This window comes from Rattus norvegicus, chromosome 6 (genome assembly GCF_021556685.1).
Source record: "Rattus norvegicus strain SHRSP/BbbUtx chromosome 6, alternate assembly SHRSP_T2T, whole genome shotgun sequence".
In the NCBI taxonomy this organism is placed as follows: domain Eukaryota; kingdom Metazoa; phylum Chordata; class Mammalia; order Rodentia; family Muridae; genus Rattus; species Rattus norvegicus.
Genome location: NC_141539.1, coordinates 97,089,786 through 97,116,256, shown reverse-complemented (window position 1 = coordinate 97,116,256; position 26,471 = coordinate 97,089,786). Strand labels below are relative to the sequence as shown.

At 43.9% G+C, this 26,471-nt stretch overlaps 1 protein-coding gene and 1 long non-coding RNA gene across 3 annotated transcripts in view; one reads left to right on the top strand and one right to left on the bottom strand.

Annotated features, from left to right (window-relative positions):
• The window catches only part of Rtn1 (reticulon 1), a 220,312-nt gene that overhangs the window by 168,306 nt on the left and 25,535 nt on the right, over nt 1-26,471 (top strand). The window contains exon 1 of one of the 2 annotated variants that reach the window (XM_087552081.1): nt 23,263-23,435. Coding sequence (XP_087408207.1) covers nt 23,375-23,435 — 61 coding nt within the window. The 5' untranslated portion in view covers nt 23,263-23,374. 2 annotated transcript variants of the gene reach the window in all.
• On the bottom strand, nt 19,653-23,117 carry LOC148005306 (uncharacterized). Its single transcript, XR_015623114.1, has 4 exons — nt 23,057-23,117; nt 22,209-22,283; nt 21,952-22,040; nt 19,653-21,558 (listed from the first exon to the last, which is right to left on the bottom strand). It is a non-coding gene; the product is annotated as an uncharacterized LOC148005306 (long non-coding RNA).

Here is a 26,471-nt window from a genome sequence, read left to right as displayed (position 1 = left end):
GTATGAATATTGGGCATAGGTCTGCGGGATTGAAATAAATCCAGTACATGGATCACCAGTTTTCAGCGAGTGCCAGCAAGGCTTTACTGAGATCTCCTTATATACCAGGTGAAAATCCCCAACCAGGAAAACAGGAAAAGTCTGTGAGGTGAAAATCCGGCCCCACCAGGAAAACAGGAAGTCTGTGTGGTAAAAGTTCCGGCCCAATCAAGGGCATAAACAACTGCTTAACAACAAGCAGGAAGGCTTGGTGGGGAGGAAGGGTGCCATGGAGAATCCCAGCCCCAAATCAGGGGCTAAGAGCAGCTGCCAAGGGTGTAAACAATTTCTTGCTATAGCAGGCTAAAGAGGCTCAGCGAGGGGGGAGGGAAACACCAAGGTAGGGCCCAACAATTCTCCCTCTTTTATTTTTTTAAGTAGCACCTGTCTTAGGATCAATCTGGGGTTCCAAAACTCTTTCCCGTCTCTGAAAATCCTGCCTGCCTCTGGATTTTCTGTCTTAGGAGAGTATGGTCCCAGAAGGTTGACCGTCTTTGGCTAACTACTTGTCATACAAACTGAGCCTAATTTGAGCCAATGGATTATTCCCGGCCAATGAAAACCAAACCTGTTTGGTTTCAGCCTGAGACGGGATCTGTTGGTACTCTAAAACAGCCCAAGGGCAGCTGTTAAGAGCGAGCAATCAAGATAAGCATTCATCCCCAACAGCCTTGCTGCTATTAAGGACCTTAACAGGGGTTACACACGTAAAATGGTAAAAGTCAGAACAAGATATAACATGGGTTTCACAGAGGAAGTCCACTTGAGAACAGTTTGTTGGTTGAGATGAAGAATGACCAACTGAATCTGAATATTAATGCTATAGTCAATGCCGTGACGACTTCTCCAGAATGTATCCATAGTCCCACAGTCCCAACGACAGCTGCCAATTGATATATGGCCACACCAGCCACTGTAGCAGCAGTGGCTGAAATGGTGATGGTAGCAATGACTGTCACAGTAATGCCAAAGTCTCTTTTATGCCTGTAAAGTACCACTGGAATCAACCTTTATCCAGAGGTACGGGGATCACACCAGGAACTCGAACAATCCATGTAGAATCCTTTTGTTACCAGCAACTGGTCGGTAGGAATGGACCTGGAAGAACAATTGAGAATCTCCTCCCTTTACATTGTCCCAGCCCCATTCCAAACCAAAAAGGAAAAAGGGGTGCCAACACACATGGCACAGATTTTAGAAAATGTTTACTCTTCTCATTTGGGCAAAAATGTGAGGTTTCAAAAATTCAGATACACTTCAAGAGGCAGTACTTAGAGGTTTTAGGCCAGCACCTATGTGCTGGTCTAGGAGGCAGATAACTACCATTTCTAACAAGACTAATGGGGTACAAAACATCTCTCAAACCTATTAACACTAGCATTGGTAACAGTAATACTTAAATCAGCTATGGAAACATTACCAAAAGTAAACATGAATGAAAAAAGGAGCTATTTAACGAGGCTTTATAAAAATCTTAACAAAACATAGACTATCCTTTAAGATAAAAGTAAGGTTGAGAATCATTCGTTTTACCCTTGTGCGAGCTGCCATTTTGCCTGATGTGTGGTCTGTTGTGGTAACAGCGGGCTGTGTTCTGTTATGCATTCCCACTGGCATCAGGATCAGGAGATTCTTCATGAAGTTTTAGTATATCCCTAGGTGGACTGTCATCCACCGGACTCACACAACGCTCAGGGACCCAAACAGGAGCCTCAGCATTCTTGGGAAAGATTCAAGCTGATCCTCTCACGCTGACTAAGATGGGGTCAGGCCCCTTCCAGGCTCCTGAAGCCAGATCTTTCCATTTAACTAAACCATTATGTGCTCTGTCCTTCTTCCAGTGCCTGTCAGCCGCTGAGAGACCAGTCTTGTCCACAATTAAAAAATTTAAGATATAAAAAATAGTTGATAATTTAGTAGGAGGGCTGTATACTCTCCCTCTTTTAGTCTTCCAAGTTGGTTTTTTATGGTTAAATGGGCTCGCTCTACAATTGCTTGACCTTGAGAATTGTAAGGGGTACCGGTTTTATGAAGGACATCGAAATAAGCACAAAATTGTTGAAATGTTTTGCTGGTATATGCTGGTCCATTATCAGTTTTTATTTGCCTAGGCACATTCATAAAGGCAAAGGCTTATAAACAATGGCCTTTCACATCTTTGATCTTTTCTCCACTGTGAGCAGAAGCAAAGATCAATCCTGAATAGATGTCTATGGACACATGGCCATATTTCAATTTCCCAAAAGAAGGTACATGTGTGACATCCATTTGCCAAATGTCATTGGCCATCAATCCCCTAGGAGTGACGCCCAGAATGAGTGAAGGCATTAACGGAGCACACGAAGGACACTGAGTAACTATCTGAACAGCTTGCTCCTTGGTGCAGCCTGTCCGATGTTTTAAAGATTGCGAATTTATATGAAATTTTCTATGTACATGAAGGGCCAAATCATAAGAATCAAGGGTTACAGCTACAAATTGTGGCCTAGTGTACAGATCAGCAGCAGCATTACCTTCTGCCAAGGGGCCAGCCGATCCAGAATGACCTCTGATATGCCCTACATAAATAGGCTCTCTGCATCACCACAATAATGCCTGCACTTGCTAAGGACAAGAGCAAGTAGGAGACACAGGAGCAACATTTGCAGCAGTTTCCAAAGGTAAAATAATATTAAATACATAAACACTATCGGTATAAATATTGCACGGCTCTTCAGGAAACAAGGATAGTGCCAAAAGAAGGGCCTTTAATTCGGCCAATTGTGCTGAGGTGGAATCAAGCATCATTTCCTCCACTTTGCCCTCTGAAAGAACCACAGCGTATCCCTTAGAAGAACCATCAGTGAAAACTAATCTAGCTTTACTTAAAGGCTGATTTTTGACTGTAGAGGGAAAGATCACAGGATGAAACTTAAAAAACTGACAAATTTTATTTTCAGGATAATGGTTATCAAATTGACTAGTAGTGGAACATGAAAAAATAGACCAATCATCAAAAGTTCTAATCAAATTATTTACCTGTTCTTGATTGTAAGGTAGAATAATAAATTTAGGCTCTACCCCAAAGACCTGAATATTCATTTTTTGAGCCTTAAAAAGTAATTGCACGGGGTTGGGGATTTAGCTCAGTGATAGAGCGCTTGCCTAGCAAGCGCAAGGCCCTGGGTTCAGTCCCCAGCTCCGAAAAAAAGAAAAAAGAAAAAAAAAAGTAATTGCACCACTGCCTGGTAATAGGCCATCACCACCTTGGCTGGAGAGACCTGAGAATGGACCCATAATAGGGGACCATCCTGCCAAAAAAGTCCAGTTGGGGAATGTGAGGATGCAAAAATAATCAAGGAAAAGGGCTTGTTTTAATCAATATAATTAAGATGAGCTTTCTCCAAAGCATCTTGTACTAGCTCTAAACACTTATGGCCTTCAGGTGTTAAAGTTCTTAAGGAAGTTGGAAAAGGTTCTCCCTTCAAAATTTCAAATAACAGTTTTAGCTGTGCTGTACCAAGATGTAATGAGGGGCGAAGTCAATTTATATCTCCTAGTAATTTTTGGAAATCATTTAAGGTTTTCAATTTATCTAATCTAATTTGTAATCGTAATGGTTTTATTCCCTTTTGCAGTAAGTGATGTCCTAAATATTGATAAGGGAAATTCTGTTGTATTTTCTCAGGGGCAAGGACCAATCCCGCTGATTGCAAATCCTCCCGAAGGTCTGCAAAGGCCTCTAGTACCTCAGTTTTACTGGGCCCTGACAGTAAGATATCATCCATGTATGAACAATATACAACTGAGGACATCTATCCCTAAGGGGCCTTAGGGCAGCAGCAACATAAATTTGAAAAGGGTGGGGCTATTAGCCATACCCTGAGGTAAAACTACCCAATGAAAGCGATGGGCCGGTTCCTTGAAATTAGTTGAAGGCTCACTGAAGGCAAATCTTTTACAATCTTTAGGGTACAAAGGGATAGTAAAAAAAGCAATCTTTTAAATCAATAATTAACATGAACCAAGATTTAGAAATTGCTACAGGGAAGGGAAGGCCAGGTTGTGTGGCCCCCATAGGTTCCATAGTCTTATTGACTTCTCTAAGATCTTGCAAAAGACGCCATTTTCCTGATTTTTTCTTGATCACAAAGATAGGAGTCTTCCAGGGAGATGTAGATGGAACTATATGTCCTGCTTCAAGTTGTTCCTGCACTAAAGATGAGCTGCCTCCAGTTCCCTTGGATAAGGACCACTGCCTGACCCACACTGGTTTATTAGAATTCCATGCAGTGGGTAAAGGTCGAATGCTTGGAGGCTGTTTAGCAGTGGCCCTTAAGATAAATTTCCCAGGCTACTCTTGTCCCAAGGATGGTGTATAATCTGTTTTTCCTCATTAATACTGTAGGATTTTTCCTGTAAAAAATTTTTTTCCAGTCCCCTACCTGGGCTCCTCCCAATACTTTTCATCATTGTTTGAGCAGGTTGTGTAGTCAAGACAGCTCCCATATCATGAAGAACATCCCTTCCCCATAGAGTAACAGGAATATTATCGATGACAAAGGGTTGAAAATATCCCATATGTCCTTCCTCATCTTTCCATTTAAGTATTTTACTACTCCTAAAGGGGGCTGAAGCAGTGCCAATTCCCTGCAGTAGTAACTGCATAGTGTCCAGTGGCCATGCCTTAGGCCAGAAACTCTTAGAAATGACTGTGGAGTCTGCTCCAGTATCTAATATTCCCTTGAAGGCCTTGCATTCAATCCACAAGGTCAGTATGGGCCGCTCTGCCAAAGAGGAAGCCCAAAAGGCGCTAATACCAGTGGAGCCAAATCCTTGATTCCCTCTGCTGAATTTCCTTACTGGATTATCAGTGTTGAATTGAGGGAATAATATAAGCTGAGCTATATGGTCTCCCTGGGGGAGAACTATCACACCCCTATCGACAGAGACCATGATTTTAATTTCTCCTGTGTAATCGGCATCGACGACCCCGGGCAGTATTCTGATTCCCTTCAAGAGGGCACTACTGCGTCCTAAAAGAAGGCCCAAACTGCCAAAAGGCAGCGGCCCATATACCCTCTTCCCTAAGGCTTGCGGACCCATTTGAGGTGTTAACACTGCCCTGCTGGAGGAACAGAAGTCTAATCCCTCACTTCCTGGGGTGCCTCTGATAAGGTCTTGGACATAAAGGGGTTGTTTTGAGGGGGGAAATGAATTGGATGTGAGGTGGCAGTATTCATGGCTCTGGTTTGGGGACCCCGGAGCAGGCCCTGTTGCCCGTTTCCCGACAGTGGGAGAGGGCGCCCCTCAACATCCATCTTGGAGCAGCATTCGTTCCTCCAATGATGACCTTTACGGCATCGCGGGCACAATCCTGGTCCATTAATAACCTTATTCTTAGGACATTCTCTTCTAAAGTGCCCCACCTGCCCATAGGAGAAACATGTCTTGCTTCTGTGGTCCCCCTTTTGAATGGCAGCTGCCATCACCTGGCCCACATGATAAACTCCGTCAATTTCCTTGCAAACCTTGATATAATCATTTAGGCTTTTAGATCTATGAGGCCGGATAGCCTCCTTACAACACTTATTAGCATTCTCAAAAGCCAATTGTTTCACTACAGGCATAGCAGTATCTGCATCCCCAAAGAGCTTCCCTGCCAATTGTAACAATCTGTCTACAAATTCTTGGAAAGGTTCTGATGGCCCCTGAATAACCCTTGACAGCTGATCTCCTGTTGCCTTATTGGGAAGGGACTTCCAAGCTCTGATGGCCGCTGTGGCAATTTGAAGATATACAGCGGGATCACAGTTAATCTGTATATGTAAAGCAACATATTGACCTGTGCCAGTTAACATTTCCAAATTTCTATTGCCATGGCCAGCCTGGGCATTAAGCCTGGCAGTGGCAAGACATTGTTCTTGATATTCACTCCTCCACAAAAGATAATCCCCACCGCTGAGAACTGCGCGGCAAAGCTGTTGCCAATCACTAGGTGTCAAGTTGGAATTGGTGTAGGACTCGAGCATGGCCATAGTGAAGGGAGCTAGGGCCCCATAGGACGATACTGCTTCTTTAAGGGCCTTCAACTCCTTAAATGAGAGTGCAATGTGCTGTCGAACCATCTGATCTGGATGGCCAGGATTAGGGACCTCCATGACTGGATAAATATTTTTACTTCTTGAGGGTCGGAATATTACTCCCCTAAGTGGAGATTCAGAAGATACAATTCTCCGTTCCTCATCAAAGAGATAATCATCATAAGCGGGGGTTGGCGAGGGCCCCAGTGGAGGGAATAACTCCTCTCTTCCCTTTTTTCTTTGATTCCGACATTTTCTCAATTTCCCCCTCAATTTCTCAATCTCCCTCTCCAATGTTATCTCCTCATCTGTATCAGACTCACAGGAAGTTGAATCAGAGTCACTGCTGTCCCTACAAATTGACTCTTTAGTATGTTCATCCTGTGCAGTCCCAAATGTCCTTTCAATTTCCATCATCTGTTCTTTGACCCTCGCATTTTCACTAAGTAAAGCGTCCTTCACTAACCTCCATAAGGAAAAGGTAGCAATTGGAATGCTCTCTGATCCCCCATCTTGGAGGGCCTTCTGTAAATCCCTTTTAACCTGTTTCCAATCTGGAATATTCAAACCGCCACTAGCTATAAACCAAGGACTGACTTGTTCTATAGTTTTAACAAAATCTTGGGCTGTCTTTACCTTAACACCAGTACCTTGTTGTTTGAGTAAACTTACAAGCTGATCTACGACCAATAACAAGGAACTTGTAGTTCCCATGGCTAAGACAAAACCTTTGTAGCACTACTTCCAGTTTTGCCCCGTGGTCGCCGCTTGTCCCCAATACATTCCGCTTCCTTGCCGGCCGGCCTTTTGGAACGATCCGGTCAATTGGTCCTCTCTTTCCCGATCTCGGTGGAACCTCCAGATGTCAATGCCTGTGCCGCCAGTGTATGAATATTGGGCATAGGTCTGTGGGATTGAAATAAATCAAGTACACGGATCACCAGTTTTCAGCGAGTGCCAGCAAGGCTTTACTGAGATCTCCTTATATACCAGGTGAAAATCCCCAACCAGGAAAACAGGAAAAGTCTGTGTGGTAAAAGTTCCGGCCCAATCAAGGGCATAAACAACTGCTTAACAACAAGCAGGAAGGCTTGGTGGGGAGGAAGGGTGCCATGGAGAATCCCAGCCCCAAATCAGGGGCTAAGAGCAGCTGCCAAGGGTGTAAACAATTTCTTGCTATAGCAGGCTAAAAAGGCTCAGCGAGGGGGGAGGGAAACACCAAGGTAGGGCCCAACAACATTGGGCAGCTAAGTTCTGGCTGAGAAGTGTTCCATAGTCTGCATACACGGATTGGCTCAGCCCATGACTGATGGGTGATAGTTTGGCTGATGTTGACTGTGGTAAACAGAGCAGCTCTGACTGATTACTCATGCATCTTGTGCGTGCATGTTTTCAGTGCTGTTGGATATAAATGCCCCAGTGGAAACACTGGGTCACTGTAACTGAGGACCTGCCAGGCGGTTTTACAGAGTGACTGTGCAACTCCACATTCCCGCCACCAGGTGCAAACGTTCCAGTTGCTCCTTGCCCTTGTCAACACTTGGCACTTTCCTTTGCTGACTCACACTGAGATGAGTGCCAAGTGCTGGCTCACGGGCTGACGGGGCTGACAAAGTATCTTTTCAGGTGACACTTAGTCATCTTCCTTGGAGAAGTGTCACTGTCCATTTGTAACTGAACCTGTCTTAACCGATTACGTGTAAAAGTTATTTGTATATTCTCGGGGTTGGGGATTTAGCTCAGTGGTAGAGCGCTTGCCTAGGAAGCGCAAGGCCCTCGGTTCGGTCCCCAGCTCCGAAAAAAAGAACCAAAAAAAAAAGTTATTTGTATATTCTCAATAAAGGCCCCTTATCACAAACATAATCTATATCACTTTGTCTTCTCAGCCTTACAAAGCAATTGCTTTTTATTTAGAAGCCATGACAATGTCCATATTTGATTTTAAGTTCTTCTTGAGTTTGTTTTGGTAAGTTAAATTTTTAGTAAAACATACATTATGTCTAAATTGTCTATTTTATTACCAAGTATGTAAGGGTACATTCCTACAGTTTAAAAGTTATATGCAAAGACATAATCCTTTTCATGCTGAAAAATATTTCTCTTTTTCCATGGCCTTAGTCTTCGTATTTTATTTTCAGCTGTTGGTTTATTGTAATTTTCTGGTTTTTATTACTAGAATTTGTAGATGTTTGCCTGTGGTATGCCTGTGCCTATGGAGGCCAGAAGACAACCTCAGGGGCCATTCCTCACATGTAGATGCCATTCCCCTGCCCTTTTTTCCCAATCAGAACAGTCTTTTACTCAGCTGTCTCTCACCAAGGAAGCCAGTGAGGTCCAGGAATCCACCCGTGTCTGTCTTGCCAGCGCTGATTCACAAGCATGGTTCACCAGGCCAGACCTTTAACATTGCTTCCGGGGCTCAAGCTCAGCCATTTGTGTTTTCAAGGCAGGCTCTGTGACAGCTGAGCCATCTCCCTAGCCCTAGACTTTTTAAAAACAAGCTATTTTAGGTTCTCTGCCAACACACACACAAATAAAATACAGCCAGTTCCTCTATGTATCCTGTCTGGTGCACACATAGCCTTCCCATTAGCAACAGCCCCTGCCTGAGAGGGAGGCACATTTGTTGTGTTGAACGCATGCTGGCTCTTCATAATCACCCGGAGCCCACAGTTTACACAGGCGGTCCCTCTCGTGTTGTGCATTCTGCAGTTTGGGACGAAGTTACAGTGATGCTGTATGACATTATAGCTCCATAGACAGTACTCGATGCACCATCTATTTATCCTTTCTGCCTCATGTATCTGGCAGCCACTGATCATTGACTGTTTCGTTGTGTTTTGGCATTGAAAACACCATGCAGTTAGAATCATACAGCATAAAGATCGGCTTCTTTAGCTTGGTGATAAGACAATTAACCTCCATGTCCTTTGATGATGTAAGAGATGGTTCTTTTCAGAAGTAGTGTTGAATAATACCTCGTTTCCCTATCCTTCTAGTGAAGAATAAATGAAACCACTCTGAATACGTGTGTGCAGGGTGTGGAGTGTGCGTCACTTCATCCTGAGGTAAATGTCAGAGATCACAACTGCTGACTGTACAGGGAGGTGCTCTGACGGGACACTGCTGACCGTCTCCCAAAGCATCTGCACCATGTTGTGCTTTCAAGGGCAAATGGGAGTCCCAGCTAAACACATCTTAGCCAGCATTTGATGATGTCAGAGCTTTGTTCTGACATTCTACAGGTCTGTAGTAATACTATTCTACTTTAGAATATCCTTCTGTGGGAACACAGAGGAAACTCTCTCTCTCTCTCTCTCTCTCTCTCTCTCTCTCTCTCTCTCTCTCTGTGTGTGTGTGTGTGTGTGTGTGTGTGTGTGTGTGTGTGTGTGTGTGTTTGCCATCTGCCTCGGGGATTTGGGACTTATTTTGTAGACTTTGGTTTGTTATTATGTTACTTCATTTTGGATTTTAAGATTTCCCATCAGCTTGTCCAGTGTAGAGAGCATCACTTGCTGGAGTTTGATCACGGACACGAGAAGAGCTGCTGGTGCTGGTCTGTCCAGCGTTCTGCAGGGCAGTAGGAGAGCGGTCTCTGAGATTCTAGCACTGCTTCCTAGAGTGCTGTTATTGTCTTTCTGATTTCCTCCCGCATCCATCATGCACACTTACCTCTTCTACGTCTAATGCTCTACATTAATTTCCTATCTGCTTTCTTCTCTGATGCATGCATTCGACGACATAATGGCTAACAAAATGTCCCTTCAGTTTTATTCTGTGTGACATGTGTGTGGCATTTCAATGCTTTCTAAAAAATTTTTAATTCCAATACAGTTTTCCTTAATCAAGTAATTTTTTGAATGCTTATTACTTGGTGTTTTAAATGTCTTAAACGTAGACTTCTTATCTCCAGGAGGGGTGAGGAGCAGTGTGTCGTCCTTTCTTCTCTAGCTGCTAGGGAAATGGTCAGATGGAGGCACAGTCACGTCTGTGAAGTGTGAGGTGGTGTGAGGGTTAATGACCGAGACCAACTGAAGTTCAATAGACAATGTTAGGGTCCAGGAAGAGCCACACAAACCACTCAGACACCAGTCTCAGTAAGGTTTATTGAACACACACTCCAAGACTGACTCACCAGGAATGCAGCCAGGAGTTGGGATCCAAAACTGCAACCCTGGGCAGTCCTCAGAACCAGGTTTTTATATGGGAAAAACGGCAGGGGCTGGAGAGATGACTTAGTGGTTAAGAGCACTGATAGCTCTTCCAGAGATCCTGAGTTCAAATCCCAGCAACCACATGGTGGCTCACAATCATCTGTAATGGGATCTGATGCCCTCTTCTGGTGTGTCTGAAGACAGCTATAGTGTATATAATAAATAAATCTTAAAAAAGAACAGACAAGTATATTTGTAACATTTACAACGTATAGGCTATCTAGTCAAAGCAGTGCTGTCTGACCTTTAAGCTGATAGGCTGGGACTAGAAGCAAGGAGGCTAAGGGATCTCCAGAGTCCCTGAGGCCCTTGACAAAGTACAACAAGTTTTTTTTTTGGTCAGGACAAGGAACAATAGCTCAAGTTAAAGTTATGAGCCACTGTTAAGTTTTAATATTTAACAGATAAGGCAGCTGCACGCAGGTAGACATGTGTGTTCTTCTGTAGAAGCAGATATCAAACTAAGGCACCAAGTATCAGCTGTGGCTGTGGTGGTTTGAATGAGAAATGTCCCCATAGTCTCAGACATGGAACATTTAGTTCCCAGTCAATGGTACTCTCTGGGAGAGGTTTTGGTGCTGCAACTTTGCTGAAGGAAGTATGTCAGTGGGGACAGGCTTTGAGATGAAAGTCCTCAGGCCGCTTCCAGCTTGCTTCCTCTGCTTTGTATTTGCAGGTGAGGATGGGAGCTCTCAGCTTCCTGCCCCAGTAGCATGCCTGCTACCTCTGATGCACTTCCCTGAAACCATAAGCCCAAATATACTCTTCTAAAAGTTGCTGTCTTACTTAGGGTTATACTGCTGTGAACAGACACCATGACTGTGGCAGCTCTTATAAGGACAACATTTAATTGGGGCTGGCTTACAAGTTCAGAGGTTCAGTCCATTATCATCAAGGCAGGAGCGTGGCAGCATCCAGGCAGGCATGATGCAGGAGGGGCTGAGAGTTCTACATCTTCATCTGAAGTCTGCTAGGAAAATACTGACTTCCAGGCAGCTAGGATGAGGGTCTTAAAGTCCACACCCACAGTGACACACCTACTCCAACAGGGCCACACCTCTTAATAGTGCCACTCTGTGGGCCAAGCACATACAAGCCATTACAGTTGCCTTGGGTATGGTGTTTGCTCTCAGCAACAGAGAAGTAACTAATATGGTGGCCTATAGGTAGGACTATGCTAAGTGAGATAGACCTTATGAATCTTCTGTGTGTTACATCTTGATACCACAGCACATAGGAAACTTGAGGAGCTCTGCAAAGTACTGGGGTGGCATACAAGACCAACAGCTTCTGTTTACTGTGGGTCAGAAGCAAACGTTTCCATGTTGCTACAATGATGGCATAGCACAAAGCCATCCACAAGGCAATTGAAATCAGAGATAGGTAGCATCCATTTAAAGCTGAAACTCTGAGAAACAAGAGAATCAAAAGTTTCAACTCATCCTTGGTGTGGTGGATTGAGTGAGAGTAGCCTCATATATCTGAAGGCTTGGTTTTCGGGCAGTGACCTACTTAGGGTGGATCAGAAGGTACTGGCCTTGTTGGAAGAGGTATGTCACTGTGAGTGAGTGAGCTTTGAGGTTTCAGAATCCCCCACACCAGGCCCAGTCTCTCTCTCCCTGCCTGCACCTACGGATCAGTGTGTAAAGCTCTCAACTGCTGTCCCAGCTCCATGCTCGCCTGCCTCTGCATTTCTGGCTGTGGTGATAATGGGCTCACTTCTGAAGCTCCAAGCAAGCCCTGAATTAAATAGTTTCCTTTATAAGAGTTGCTTTGGTTGTAGTGTCTGGTCACAGAAATAGAAACCCTAACTCAGACACTTGGCCACTTAGTGACAAAGAAATTTTGGAGGCCAGTCTAGGATACCTGCTGAGACCCCATCTCAAACCAACTCACCAGGGCTCAGTTCAGTCTCTGACCTTGAACAACAATGTTTTCTGTTGAGTAGTAAAGAAAGGGTAAAGTTTTTCTGGAGGCAAATAGCATCAACTGTCAGTCTTCATGACTGTCTTATACACACCTTGTTCTTTATTCTATAAAGTATGTGTGGGCATGTAAGAGGCAAAAACATACAGGCAATGAGAGAGAGAGAGAGAGAGAGAGAGAGAGAGAATAAGCAGACACACAGATGAGACACATACTGCAGACAGCAAACAGAAGGCTTTAAAAAGAACTTTTATAGATATGTGAAAGAAGGTAGAAAAAGTTGGAAATTTCCATCTACAAACGTTAAATTCCTAGGAGTAACAAAATTTCTGACTTCACAACTTATAACGTTTAACAAGATGTTGAACAACAGAGGTCAGAACCTGTGAACTCGGAGACAGTGATTGTCCGAAGTAGTGAATAGAAGCAATAAAAGCACGAAAACCGAAATGAAGTAGAGGCTGTGTTTGAAACAGTTTCAGTCACTGGGTTTAGAGGAGAAAAGACAATGGCTCAGAAGGAGTGAAGAAGGCACGCACATTATCAGTTGCTTGCTCCTTTGCTAAGTGACCAAGGCAACTTAGGAAAGGAGGGGCTTACTCACAGTTGGAGAACACAGTCCACGACTGCAGGGAAGAGACAGTGGCTGGAGCTTGAAGAAGCTGGTCACAGTCACAGTGTGTCCCCAGTCAGGACGCCGAGAGACGCTCAATACAGCGGCTCAGCTCCATTTCTGTTTCCGATTCAGTCACAGATCCTAACCCACGAGCTGGAACTGCCCACATTTAGGGAGGGCTTGTCCCCTCCCCCAATTAACCTAATCTAGAAAAGTCTCTTGCAGACACATCTAGAGGTTGTTTGCATGGTGACTGTCAGTCCTGACACGTTAACAACCAAGATTGTTCATTCCAACATTAAGACTTTTTCCTCCAAAATAGGTAAAAATTATTTATTTACAGATCTGAAACTCAATAGAACCTTAGAAAATCTTAAGATTATCATAATCAAACTGGAAAAAAAAGCTGAAAATAAAATCTTTTTTAAAGGCCAGAAGATATAGTCCACCAGAAGCAACAAGAAAATGCACTTGACTTTTCAACTGGAAGTACAAAGACCAGATGCTGGCAGGATGAAATTTTAAACTTTTTTCTATTCATTTTGTTCTATGCAAAATTATTTTGCCTGCATTTATGTATGTGTGCTGTGTGCATACTCTGGAACTGGACTCACTTTGGGGGTCCTGTAAAAACTGTGCTGATTCAAAGCTCTTTGCCCAGTGAAACTACAATTTAAAAATGGAGGTCAAATGAAGATATCAGACAAAATCTGAGCTAAGTGATTTTCATGACCCAAATTAAGAGAAGTAATAAATAAAATTCTTTAGCCTTGAAAATGAAAGATAACACATAAAACACATAACACATAGCAGAAACACACAACATAACAAAGACACACAACAAACATATGACATAACAAAGACACACAGCAAACACATGACAACAAAGACACACAACAAATACATAACAAAGACACACAGCAAACAATTTTAGGTGGAAATCTGATAGTGTAGTTGGAAGAAATACTGTTAAAGTTTTTCTTGAGGGCACAAAATTATAGGACTTCTTGTTTATAACATACATAATAGTTGAAGGGCAGCAGGCATCACATGCAGTTTGCTGCCTAAGAGTTTTATATTGTACAGGAAAATGCAGCTACATATTCAAGATGGACTGTAACAAGCTAGGAGTGAACATCACAGTTTCTGTGACAATCACTGAAGTGTTGAGCTAGGTACTGGGGCTTGAAAATGGTCCAGCAGCAGATAAGAGCACTTGCTGCTCTTGCAGGGGCCTGAGTTCAGCATCGTCACCCAGCATCTCACAACTGCCTGTGACCTCAGCTCCTAAGGACAGGACAACCACTTCTGCAAGTAAGCGTGCAAGTTCATACACACACTCGGACATGCACACAGGCGTTCACGCACACACACATACAAATAATAAATTAAAATAAAGATTAAAAGATAGAATTATAAAGCCATTAGAGGAGAAGAAATGAACGAAATACATTTGATGCTCTTTAAAGCTGGGAAAGAAAGGAAGGAAGGAAGGAAGGAAGGAAGGAAGGAAGGAGGAAAGAAAGAAAGAGAGAGAGAGAGAGAGAGAGAGAGAGAAATGGAGTGGGTGTGGTGACAGGCAGGAAGAAGGAATCGTAGGTTTCATAGTTGATCACATTCAAGGACATAAAGCTGTAAAAAGTTTCAGTGGGTTATAGCTCTATAGAATTTATTTATCAACTGCAAATTAATTAGCATAAAATCAGCAAGAGAGATAGAAAAATGTTCAATTGTTTATAATATTACATTATTGATGGGCCAAAGGAAAAAATTGCAATGAGTAATAGAAAATATTATGAACTCCCTGTAACATCAACACAATATATTACAGTTTACGGATGTGGCTAAAATTGTGCTTGGGGGGAAAATGTATAGTTTTAAATTTTATGGGTCCTTTTAAAAATATATATTTTTCACTATGTGTGTCTTTGTGTGGGTCTGTGCACATGCATGCAGTACCAATAGAGGCCTGAAGAGGGCGTAAGATCCCCTGGAGCTGGAATTATAGGCAGTTTTTAGCTACCCATTGCTGGGAACAGAATTTCTTTCTCTAGAAGAGAGAAATGTTCTTAACTGCAGGCCCATCTTTCCAGCCTCAAACTGTGCAGTTTTAAATAAACACAACTAGGTTTTTAAAAAAGCTGAAAACGATATGCTTTCATTTGAAGGGGCTGGTAAAACTGAAGCAAATTAAAAATAATAGTAATTAAATAAAATGCAAAGCAAATATACAAAGGAAAAACAACAGGTAGGAATATAATTCTTTAAAATAAATTTACAATATTGAGAAATTCCTAACCAGATGATCAAGAAGGGAGCAGAGATGATGAGACAGCATCACAGTCGAAGGGCAGACAGGATAGAAGCACTTTCAGATTACTGAAAATGTTAGAAGTGGGTTATGAGTCATTTATGCCAATAAACTTAATGATATTTTTCTTTTGAAATGCTAGGACTTGAACTTGTGAATACACACACAGGCACACGCACACATCCACGTACACACACACACACACACACACACACACACACACACACACACTAAGCAGCCTCCTTATCACTGTGCTATATTCCCAGTTCAACAGTATTTTTTAATATATAAATTTACTTGGATAAAACCAACCAAAATTACCATAATCAGAAACTGGAATACAGGATCATCTCGTGCCTTATTGAAGAATTACTGAGTCAGCTAGACCCAGGTGGGCTAAGTGATGAATTCTTTGCAATATTACACTAGGGACCTCTGTTTTACACAAGCACTTCCAAAAAGTAACATTTCCCAACTTGACTACTGACGCTAGTGTGACTCTAATCAAACTAAAAAGACATATATTTCCAAAAGAACACAAGGAAGAGGAGGAGGAGGACAAGGGGTGGTGGCTCTGGTAGTGTACATAGTACAAATACAACAATTGCACAAGAAAGTTTACCAAATCAAACCTTAATTGAGCAGTATAGTAAAGGGTATCACATTTAAGACTCAATAAAGTTGAGTCTAGGAATAAACATTTTATCAATGTCTACATTATATAATACCAGAGAAACACATATATTCATTTCAGTAGCTACAGAAAGGATGTTTGCTAAAATGTATCATGAGTTCAGAAAGTCAGAACTAGAGTGACATTTCCTTACTCCCATAAATCTGAGCAAAATATTTAAAGCCAACGCCACACTCGGTTTGAACATGTCTACCCTGTAATTCAGAAGAAAGACAAAGTCCATTCCCATTTCTAGTCATTGTTTCTGTGCAAGCTGTAGCCAGTTTAGTAAGACAGGGTACGGGCTGAGAAGACAGCACAGGGAATGACCCTGTGTTCAACCCCCAGAACCCATTTTAAAAGCCAGCTGTGTGGTGCCTTGTGGTTCCCCCCACTGGAGAGATCCCTGAGGCTTGCTAGCAGTCAGCTAGCTTCTAGCCAGTTAAAGGCCCCCGTCTCAGAAAACAAAGTGGATGGCTTTTGAGCAACGAGAGCTGGGATGTCCTCTGTCAACACGGACACACCTGCCCACATGTGCCCGTGCATGCACATGCACACATTGGTAAGTAAATAAACACATAGAAAAATACAAATATAAAGAGAGGAGAAATGATAGAGCTTTTATATTCGAAAAGGGACATGACAGTGATATAAAAAACTCAGGAGTCTCCAAACAGCACAAGTCAAACAAACTTGGGAAAATCACTTGTGAAGACTCTCGAACTTGCTGCAGCCTTTGCCAGTTCCATTTCTGACTCTTTATTTAAATAATGCACCCGACTTTTCTTCATTAAGCATCCTTCAGCTCATTTCGTTTTAATCGACTTGATAGCCTCTGGTTTCTTAGCAGGCTCTGCCCAGGCATATTCCAATGCCTTTTTAATAACTTATATTTCTGCTTTCCATCCTGGAAGACCCTTTCTGTCTCTGTGTATTCGACTGACTTGATTCTGTTATCCATCCACCTCTTTCATATGAAGTTATGTCATAATGGCGGTTTTCTTATAGGTTTGGTTCATAGATACTAAATGCACAAATCTGACTCATCAGAGTCTAGAGTTAATATTCCCCCTAGCAAATCAAGTACTGTAGCAGCTTTCCTCAACTGCTTTCCTGCTTTCACTTTCTGTTTTAGTTCTCCCCTTCTTTTAAAGACTCCTCCAGACTAACCACCAACAATTTTTCTCCGTGGGTATCACACATCTGCAGGTCGATGTGAATAGCACCTGTGAGCAATGCTGTAGTGCCCCACAGAGGCCGAAGGAGGATGTCAGGACTCCCGGACAGTCACTAGCCGTTGTGTTCAAGACTGGGGACTTAGGACCTCAGCAAGAGCAGCAAATGCTCTTAAGCACACAGAGCCATTTTCCAAGCCCCCAATCATTTTTTAAATTAATTTTTGAGAATTTTATACCACATTCTCCTCCTCCCCAGCCCCCCCTTTCTGTTCTTTCTTTCATTTGAGTCTGCGATACCCATATATTCATAACTGTGTGGCCTCCCATGGGAGAATGATTTCCCTGCTCTTAAAGAAAACCAACTCCTTTCCCAGTAGATACCAATTGCTAATTGACTCCATTAGGGACAGGCTTCATGTGTACGACTCCCCACCCTCTGCCCTCTCTCAGATTTGTTCTGGCTTGAGCATTGTGCATGATGCCATAGCTTCTGTAAGTCCATATGTGCAGCCACCCTATTGTGTCCCGAGAACACTGCTTCCTTGTATGTATTTACCATCTCTGGCTCCTACACTCCTTCTTCCACAGTTGAGCCCTGAGCCAGAGAGAGAGAGAGAGAGAGAGAGAGAGAGAGAGAGAGAGAGAGAATGTGTTTGTAAGTATGTGCATTTGTGTGTGTGTGTGTATATATACACATACATAAACATACATACACACATATATATTATATAATATATATTATATATATATATATAATTATATCCCCTAGAACTTGATGGTGAGACCTTCTTGCTAAAAGACACCACCTTCCTGAGTCCTAGAACATGGAAGTGACCTGGAAGCTTTGTCTTTACTAAATAGCTTTAACAGTACTAGACACGAATGCTACTGGAGAGAAGAAACTGTCAGGGTCATCGGTCCTGAGCCCTGTAAGCTACAGCAATGACTGGCCTGGCAAGATATCTCATTGGTATAGCAGTGGCACAATAGTGAAGAGATCTACCACTTTCTGCTCGGACCTAAGTCCTACAGCACAAGTGAAACCCATAATTGGTACCATTGGGCCAAGAACCTGAGGCTAGACATGTCATAGGTTAGGGTTGGGGCTAGGGTTGGAGTTAGGGGTTAGGGTTAGGGTTAGACAGGGTTAGGGTAAGGATTAGGGTTAGGGTTAGAGTTAGGGTTAGATAGGGTTAGGGTTAGGGTTAGGTTTAGACAGGGTTAAGGTAAGGGTAAGAGTTAGACAGGGTTAGGGTTAGGGTTAGGGTTAGGGTTAGGGTTAGGGTTAGGGTTAGACAGGGTTAGGGTAAGGGTTAGGGTTAGACAGGGTTAGGGTAAGGGTTAGGGTTAGACAGGGTTAGGGTAAGGGTTAGGGTTAGACAGGGTTAGGGTTAGACAGGGTTAGGGTTAGACAGGGTTAGGGTTAGGGTTAGGGTTAGGGTTAGACAGGGTTAGGGTAAGGAGTGAAGCCACTACTATCTCATTGCTATGCCGACTAGCATTCCCATGACCTCATTTCTTCCTGTTCGAATGAAGTCACCGCTTCGGTACGTTTATCTTCTGGTGTCTGAGGGCCAGCCGTTCTCATTCCCTGGATACTTGAAACTTTATCCTGAGCTTTGCTGGATGCAGAGTTCTGAATAACAACTCTGGCTCCTCGACACGTGTGAACAGTAATGTCAATCTGTTCTCATTCTGTGAGAGACCACCTGTAGGCAGAGTAGTTTTAGAGAATAATCTGCCTCCTACTTATGCTTCATCTTTCTCCCAGTTTTGATGAGAACCATGTGTCCCATGGGCCCCTTCTAGCACCCCCTTTAAGGTAGGGCCCCAGAATTGAGATGCTAACCCCACTCACTCCTGCTGAGTGAGCTCTCCCTCCGTCGCCTTGGCTTGAATCTTTCAGTCTCAGTACGTCATGGGTCATGGTATTGATTGTCCCGCTGAGGAGTTGAGTGATCATCATAGGTCCTAGAATTGAGGTCCTTCATCTGTGAGGTCTTATGTGGGCCCATTACTCATCCTCTTCAGTGAGTCTCCTACTTAAAACTCCAGAGTCTTTTCCTCCTTCCCTGGTAACATGACCCTTCCACATGCCTGTAGTTATAATTTCATATTTGTCTGCCAGGAAAACTCCCATCATTCAAAGTGGTGGTGCTAGTTCTCCCCAGCACTCAGCAGAGTCGTCCCCTACACTCAGATGCGTCCTGAAAGCTCCTCTCCCCACCCCTCTGGCCTGTGCATCCACTCCCCCTCTTCAAGCAGCTACCTCATATCCTCCCAGTGAGTAGCTCCCTTTGTAGTTAGAAACACATGCTTAGTATGGCCTCTACAAATATCTGTAGATCAAATGAATGGGTGAAAGAACAAATCCAGAAATCAAAGTCACGTTCTCCGCCACCGCCCCAGGGATGATGTAACCCAGAATACATGGAAACACGTTTCCCGAATTACAAGTGCTAATCATCGCCTCAGTCTATACAATATCAATTCGTGCACTACCTTGTTACAGCAGTTAAGGACCAGTCTGGAGGTCTCTTTAAATCTTATTTCGTATAGCCGAATATAGCCAAATCCTCAGTGTTCTTTGATCATAATGAAGTTTATTTTTACTTCTGTGTCTTTACTTCCAATTGCAAGATTTTGAGAGCATCAAAAAAAAATCAAGATGTTCTAGGAGAGTGGTTGATATGGGCTGACAGTTATTCATACTGGCACAAAACCTCATCTCTGAATATCCTTCCCCTCATCTTAATCATCTCTTCTGCTCTTTTGCTTTCTTTTCCTCCCTCCCTCTCCTTTCTTCCCTCCCTTTTCCCTCTTTCCCTCCCTTTTTTTTCTCTTATTTGTCCTTCCTGTTTTTCCTGAAACAAGCTCTCGCTATGTAGCCCCAGCTGGCCTCACACTCACTGTCTTGCCTAAGCTTCCCAAGTTCCAGGATTGACACAACAGGGCCTTTTCCTATTCTTGAAGTGCCTGCTCCAGCTTTCCCTTATGAGATAGGCCCTTGCTGACCCTCCTTATAACATAACAGACATCCACACCCCCATTCTCTCTCCTTTGGACCTGCTTTATTTTCTGATACATTTGTCTACAAGCGCCTGTTGTGGATTTAGCATTTCCATTGTCATCTGTCTTGTCCATACCATAGCACAGGGAATTTTGAGAGTTGAGAGTTCTGTTCTGTGTCCAGAACAGTGTTGACCACGCCGTAAGTGCTCAGATAAATATTTGTTGAATAAATCTATCAGTGTAGGTGGTGCTGTTTTCCAGCAGTAAAATGCTGGAGCACTGGGAGACAGACAGCACACAGTCACTGTAGGCACAGCAGCCCCCAGCGTTTATCTGAATCTGGGATGAGATTACAGAATCCGACTGTTTTCCTTTTCTTCAAAACAGACTGCGTAACGCACGATTTCATCTTGAAAACTAAAGAAATCACTTCCTTTCCTGGCAGGCACCTAACCCGAGAGAGTTCTGAGCTGGCTGTGGAAAAAGCCCTTCTGTTCCCTGCCGGCTCGAAGGCTGTGGCAGTTCCTGCCTGCCTCTAACAAGCTTTCTCTGCTTCCTGGTTTGCTTTCACCTCTTAAGGAAATTTACATATCTTTTGTACCCGTTTTATTGCTTCGAACTTGGCAAGAGCTGCCCATCAATTCTGTGTGGATGCAAGCAGAGAAAGCATTTGTTTGCCACGTTTGTGGGAAGTAGGTCTTACTTCATAGTGGCAAACATGTAAAGCTAGAGCTTCATGTGTACTGCAGGAGTCCAGAGATGCCCAATGCTGACATGCAGTTCATGTGGATTTAAGGAATTTGTGGGTCAAAGAGTCTGAGTCCAGTGATCTCCCCTTAAGTTTATTTCTGTCTCTCTATTTCCTGTGTCTCAGTCTGAAGTGTCTCACTTCTTGTACCACTGGTAGCAATTGGAAGTCTTTCTTCGCTAACCTTCAACAACCAGACAACCTTACTTCCACAAACCATCAAACTGCTGTCCTCAGAGTTGACACGACTGAGAAAAACGTGGTCGTTCAGCTAAACCGATGTTTCTAAGTCAGGTTTGTGACTGCTCCAACTTTCCAATAAAAAAAAAGTGTGGCCCAAGGATTCTGACATGACGTCCTCTGGTTGAGAAAGGCTTGCCCTGACATCTGTTCTCTGCTAGGGATGTTCTGAACTCATCTTTCCTGCTGAGCTTAGCAATGCACACTATTCAGTCTGATTAGCAAAATACAGATTTGCCAGGAATGTGTGAGAACACTGAGAACTTGGCTATTTCTCTACTGTCCCTCTACTAGAGGGAAGGTACCACTGGCAACTTCACCTAGAAGCAATCCTGAGGCTGTTGTTGAACTGGCAGTGCCTCCTAGTGGCCCAGGGTCCAAAGACTGAGGAGTGGCTGGGGCATCAACAGACTCCTGGCAACTCCTGTCCAGCCCTCTCCATTCTGAGTCTGCATCGGACAAGGAGACTTTGGTGCTGATGAGCTCAGGGTTAGCAGACTTTCCAGGAACCTGCTGACTGAATTCCCAACAATGGCTGGCTGTGGAATGAAGAAAGAAATAGGATGAAGATGGAGACATAAAACAAGGCCACCACACCTCTAGAGGTGAATTCTGAAAAGGGCTTTGTCGTAACGTGTCATCAGTTCTGTAGAAGCCCCATACTCATCCCTGGTGGGAGAGGTCAGCTGCCCAGGAATGACACCCAAAATTACTAAGCTTCCTCGGGCATAGCTTCAGATGCTACAGTCATAGACAGAGGGACCCAGCTGGTCACTTTGGAACCTTGTATTCTGAGAAGAATACGTATCATCCCGAAGATCTCATTTTAAAGACCACATCCTCCTAAACATGAAGAAGAAATTGTGTCTATAAGCACAACCCACCTTAGCCCTTTGCCAATACAGGCTATGCAAATGTTAAGTTGAGTCTACCTAGACTTCCTTGGAGAGCTGGAGAGGCATCTAGAAGGGTCCACTCCTTCAGGAGGGAGAGAGAAGTGTTCGAGACAGGAAAGACCGTGCTGTGGGAAAACAGAACAGGACATGTAGCTTTGGTGGCTAAGAACTCTTCCTCTGATACTGTTCCATGGCCCACAGGGCAGAACATCTCTGTCTTCAGTTTGCCTTGTCCCTGAATGGACCCCCATTCCAAACAGAGCCACATCCCATTCCTATTCATGCTGTCTTACCTTTTCCTCATCAAAACATTTCTCTGTCCGATTCAGATTCCCAAGATCTTTTCGTATATTCTGATAAAGAATTTACTGTGGAAGCATGCCGTGTCACAAATCCAGTTAGTTACGCTGACCAGCGTTCTCTTTCTTCTACACATACATTTGGATTGGGACTCCTGAAATCTCTGGCTAGCTGTTCTTGGAAATCAACTTTATCTGTCAAATTATACACACCTCCAGACCCCTCCCTTACAGTGATCGACCACAAAGGGTAACATCGTTGACAGAAAGTCCTCTGCTTCTATGAGTTCTATTTGAATGTCCCCCACACTGATGAACCCTGCCAATTACCAATGACCCTATCTATGTGATGTGGCAGCACTTATGGGCTTCAACCTGGAGCTTCCAAGCCCCACATTCTAATATTCATTCATTCAGTCTACAAGTAGTGGAGAATTACAGTCCTTTGGGACTACAGTAAGATTCTACCCAGTGATCGTTGCTTGGACAATAGCAGGATGGTAGCCACAATCTTAGTCACAAGGTTTTAGATAATTGTGCAATATTCCAAACAAAAAGAATTTGCCATTCCTTTGGAAGACTCGGGCAGCAATCTGGGGCCAACATTTTTAGAATTGGGGACAGCAGAGGCGAGCTAACAGTGAGGACTAGTGGGCATTATGCAGTAAGCTTGGCATCTGTACCGTCACACGTCTTGGCCAACAGGTTTCATGTTTCTAAGAAATTTCTAGAATATGCATCACACTGGTTAGGAATAGCCCTGGTCTCCTTAGCTGCCATCTCCACGCAGGCGTTCCTTTGCTTCCTCCCTTCTCCCCTCCTTCCGCCATCCGCCCCCACACCTAGCCTGTGCTCGCGCCTCTTCGCCTGCTCTACCATCCTGGGGGCAGCCCTCTCAAGGCTGCCCAGCCCGCGCCGCGGTCCGGTTGAGCAGCCGCAGCAGCAGCAGCGCGCGCGCGCCGGCGGTTCCGGGACCGCGCTGATTCGCTGTCGCGCTCTGCGGCGCTCGTGCCCGCCCGCCCCTTGCGCGCGCGCCCGGGGCAGCTTCAGTCTGCAGCCGCGCGGCCACCAGAGCCCACCGCCGCCGCAGCCGGGCAGCGACGCAGAGTGCAAGCTCAGCGACTGGAGGAGAGCCACGGCGAGCCCGCCAAGCCCGCACCATGCAGGCCACTGCCGATTCCACCAAGATGGACTGTGTGTGGAGCAACTGGAAAAGTCAGGGTATTCTCTTTATTTCGGTAGTGCATGCCTGCGGCGCACGCGGAACCGCGATGTGGACACGGCCATTGTGCATCATTTCACCTGTGGGACCTATGCATGCTTTACACCCAGGAGCTTTCTGCGGGGGGGGGTGGGGGGGAGTAAACCTGTTCTTGCAAAATCGACATGTATGGTATTTGCCCCCCCCCCGCCTTTATCCCCTCCCAGTTCACCCCTTTGTTTTCTTGTGTATTGTGGTATTGTAAATAATGCATCATTTGCCTCCTCCGGGAGCTTTCCTGGCCTGATCATTCAGGACTTGTTTAATCTCTCAGCCGCGGAGCTAAAGTGCCTCCTTATTTTTTCTGTATACCAGTGCATTTATTTCTGCCCAAAGGTTGAGATCAGAGCCATTAACCGAGAGGGCATCCTGAGGAGGGACACACCCATTCCAGGCTCGTTATTTGTGCTCACACAAAGGAAGCTGGAAATGCAGACTAGCTCTCCAAATCCTGAAACTGTGATGGCGTAGCCACTTATTAGGGTGGATCACTTTGAAATATTTCTGTGTTTGCAACTGTCATTGGAATATCCTATACCATTTATTTATTAACAATGGCTTTCAGTGAAATAAATGGAGGGGAGTAACAAAGAGGTGGCAGCTGCCCTGGGGTCTAACAGATCTGTTTAGAAACGGTCCATATTAGCACTGGGTGTGGCCGCCCTCCAGCCTTGCTTGCTTTTCAGCCATTTTTATTCAGCCTCCTGTCTCACACATCGGTCTCTCCTTTGTTACATTAAGATTTTCTCCCTCACCTTGCTCACCATGCATGAGAAGGAGGGAGAATTTACTAGAATGAGTTGTATGGGGTGAAGTCAGGGGTTGGTCAGATCCAATGCCTTTTGCTATTTAACAAATACGGTCCTGAAGAAGGCACGTTGATGGAACCTGCAGGCGTTTGCAGCATCCTTGGGGACCAAGAGCACTCAAGAGTGGTGGCTTTTTATACCTTCCTTCTTTCTTCGTTTCTCTTTTCTTCTTCTTCTTCTTTTAGTCGGAAAAAAATGTTCCTTTCATCTTTAATAGTTGTGTAGGGTTTTTTCTTTTCTTTTTTCTTCAGAAAAGACAAAAACGCAAATCTCAGAATTAAATGCACGGTAGCTTGGCTCTTGTTTGTTGAACTGGATGTCGGTGGCATGAAATACAGTAGTCTACTTCAAATCATGTGGGGCTATTAGAAATATGACTGTCAAAAGGAAATAGGTGGGCCATAAATTTAAACGCCAATAAATAAGAAATACGCAGTCAGGGGATGCAATTTCAGAAAATGATGGCAGCCACATGGAATAGCACACATTGAACAGGAGCAGGGGCTGTGAAGATGCATTGTGTCATTTCCTTCGGGGAGCATGTGCTTAGACCCATCAGCTGGATGCACACACTCTACAACTGTGCCGCCATAGGATACCAAGTGTAGATGGATGGGAAGACTGGTAATTAGGGTTTGACTCCGAGTGTCTTCTATTTTTAACAGAGGTAGACGTGGAAAGATGGCAGGTGGTGTGTTTTATTTGTAGAGAATGTTATAGCAGCACAGCCCTAAGGGTTTTGCATTTAAATTAAAGGGCTTACTTTAAATTTTAAAATGGATTTTTTAATAATCAGGAATCGGCATAAAATCCAATAACTTGCCCTCTGAAGGCAATTGTGTCTCTTTCCAACCATACAGCTACTCGTGGAGATTAATTCTGAGTTACCGAAGAGTCTTTATTCCCAGTGACCTTTGATTGTCATTAGATTCATTGATTTCCTTTCCTCAAATAGAACAAAGCCATTAACTTGAAAATTGACTAATGGCTAGATAGAGAGTTCAGCGACACCAAACAGCCGTGGCGCTAAGAATGAATTACTCCTTTGTCGGGTCCCCCTGTGGGAACTTTCATCATAGACTAAGCCACAGTAGATTCTAAACACATCTTCACTCCAGTCCCCTATCATTTAAAGCAAATTCTTCTAATCCCCAGCTGCACCAAGACACTTCACAAAGGATGCTGGGCCCCTCCCCTAGAGCTGAGCATAATATGTATGTGGGGTTGAAGCCACTGGTGTACTGGAATTCTTAGTGTGCCCAACTCTTAGGCCAGCAGAACTCAGTATACAAACGGCATGGGTGTGACCTAGGAGTGGCTGCCACATGGGTAGAAGAGAGTAGACACTGCTGAAAATGTCCAGATGTCCTCTGGAAATGTTGAGAGAAGCTTTGCCTAGACAGGAAACACATGATCTTTAAGGCTTCCTCTGCATCATTACAATTTCCCTCTGTATCCTTACAATAATTTTCATCTATGAATTACACTACTGAATTATTTCACTGAAAAGTATTATAAAACTAGAGTGCATGAGTTGTGTGTGTGTGTGTATGTCTGTCTGTCTGTCTGTGTATGGCATATATGATGGCAGTGAAAGACAGTCATGAATGGCAGCTCATGCCTATAATGCCATCAGTGAAGAGATAGAAGCACGAAGACAATAGGGTAAAGCTCGCCCTGGACTGTGTCACAAACAGCAACAGTGCTCACAGAAGAGACTATGTCAGACATTGCCATCCCAGCATTAGGATATATAGAGACAGGGGTTCAAGGAAGCTATGCTCACACAGTGAGGTCAAGGCTAGCCCGTGAGACCCTATCTCAAAACACAAAACAAAATAAAAACAAACAAAAAATTTAAAAATCTAAAATTTACAGGATTTAGGTTCAGTTTCCTAACAGAGCTAATCTTATAATTTCCAACAATCTTATAATTTCCAACAATCTCGATGTTTATGAGGCTGTTTTACTGATTTGGTCAGATGATCTCAAGCCCTGGGTGTAAGGGTTTTCACATTTTCATCTTGGAGGTGATAGATGAGGCTTCTGTCAGGTGCACAGCTGGCAACAGCCCCGAGCCATGCTTCCCACTGTTCTGCCATCTGCCTCTGAGGCAGAGCATGCTTTCCTCCCTGATTTATCTACAGACGAGCTGCCTGTCTAATGGTGAGCGCTCCTCATAGGCAC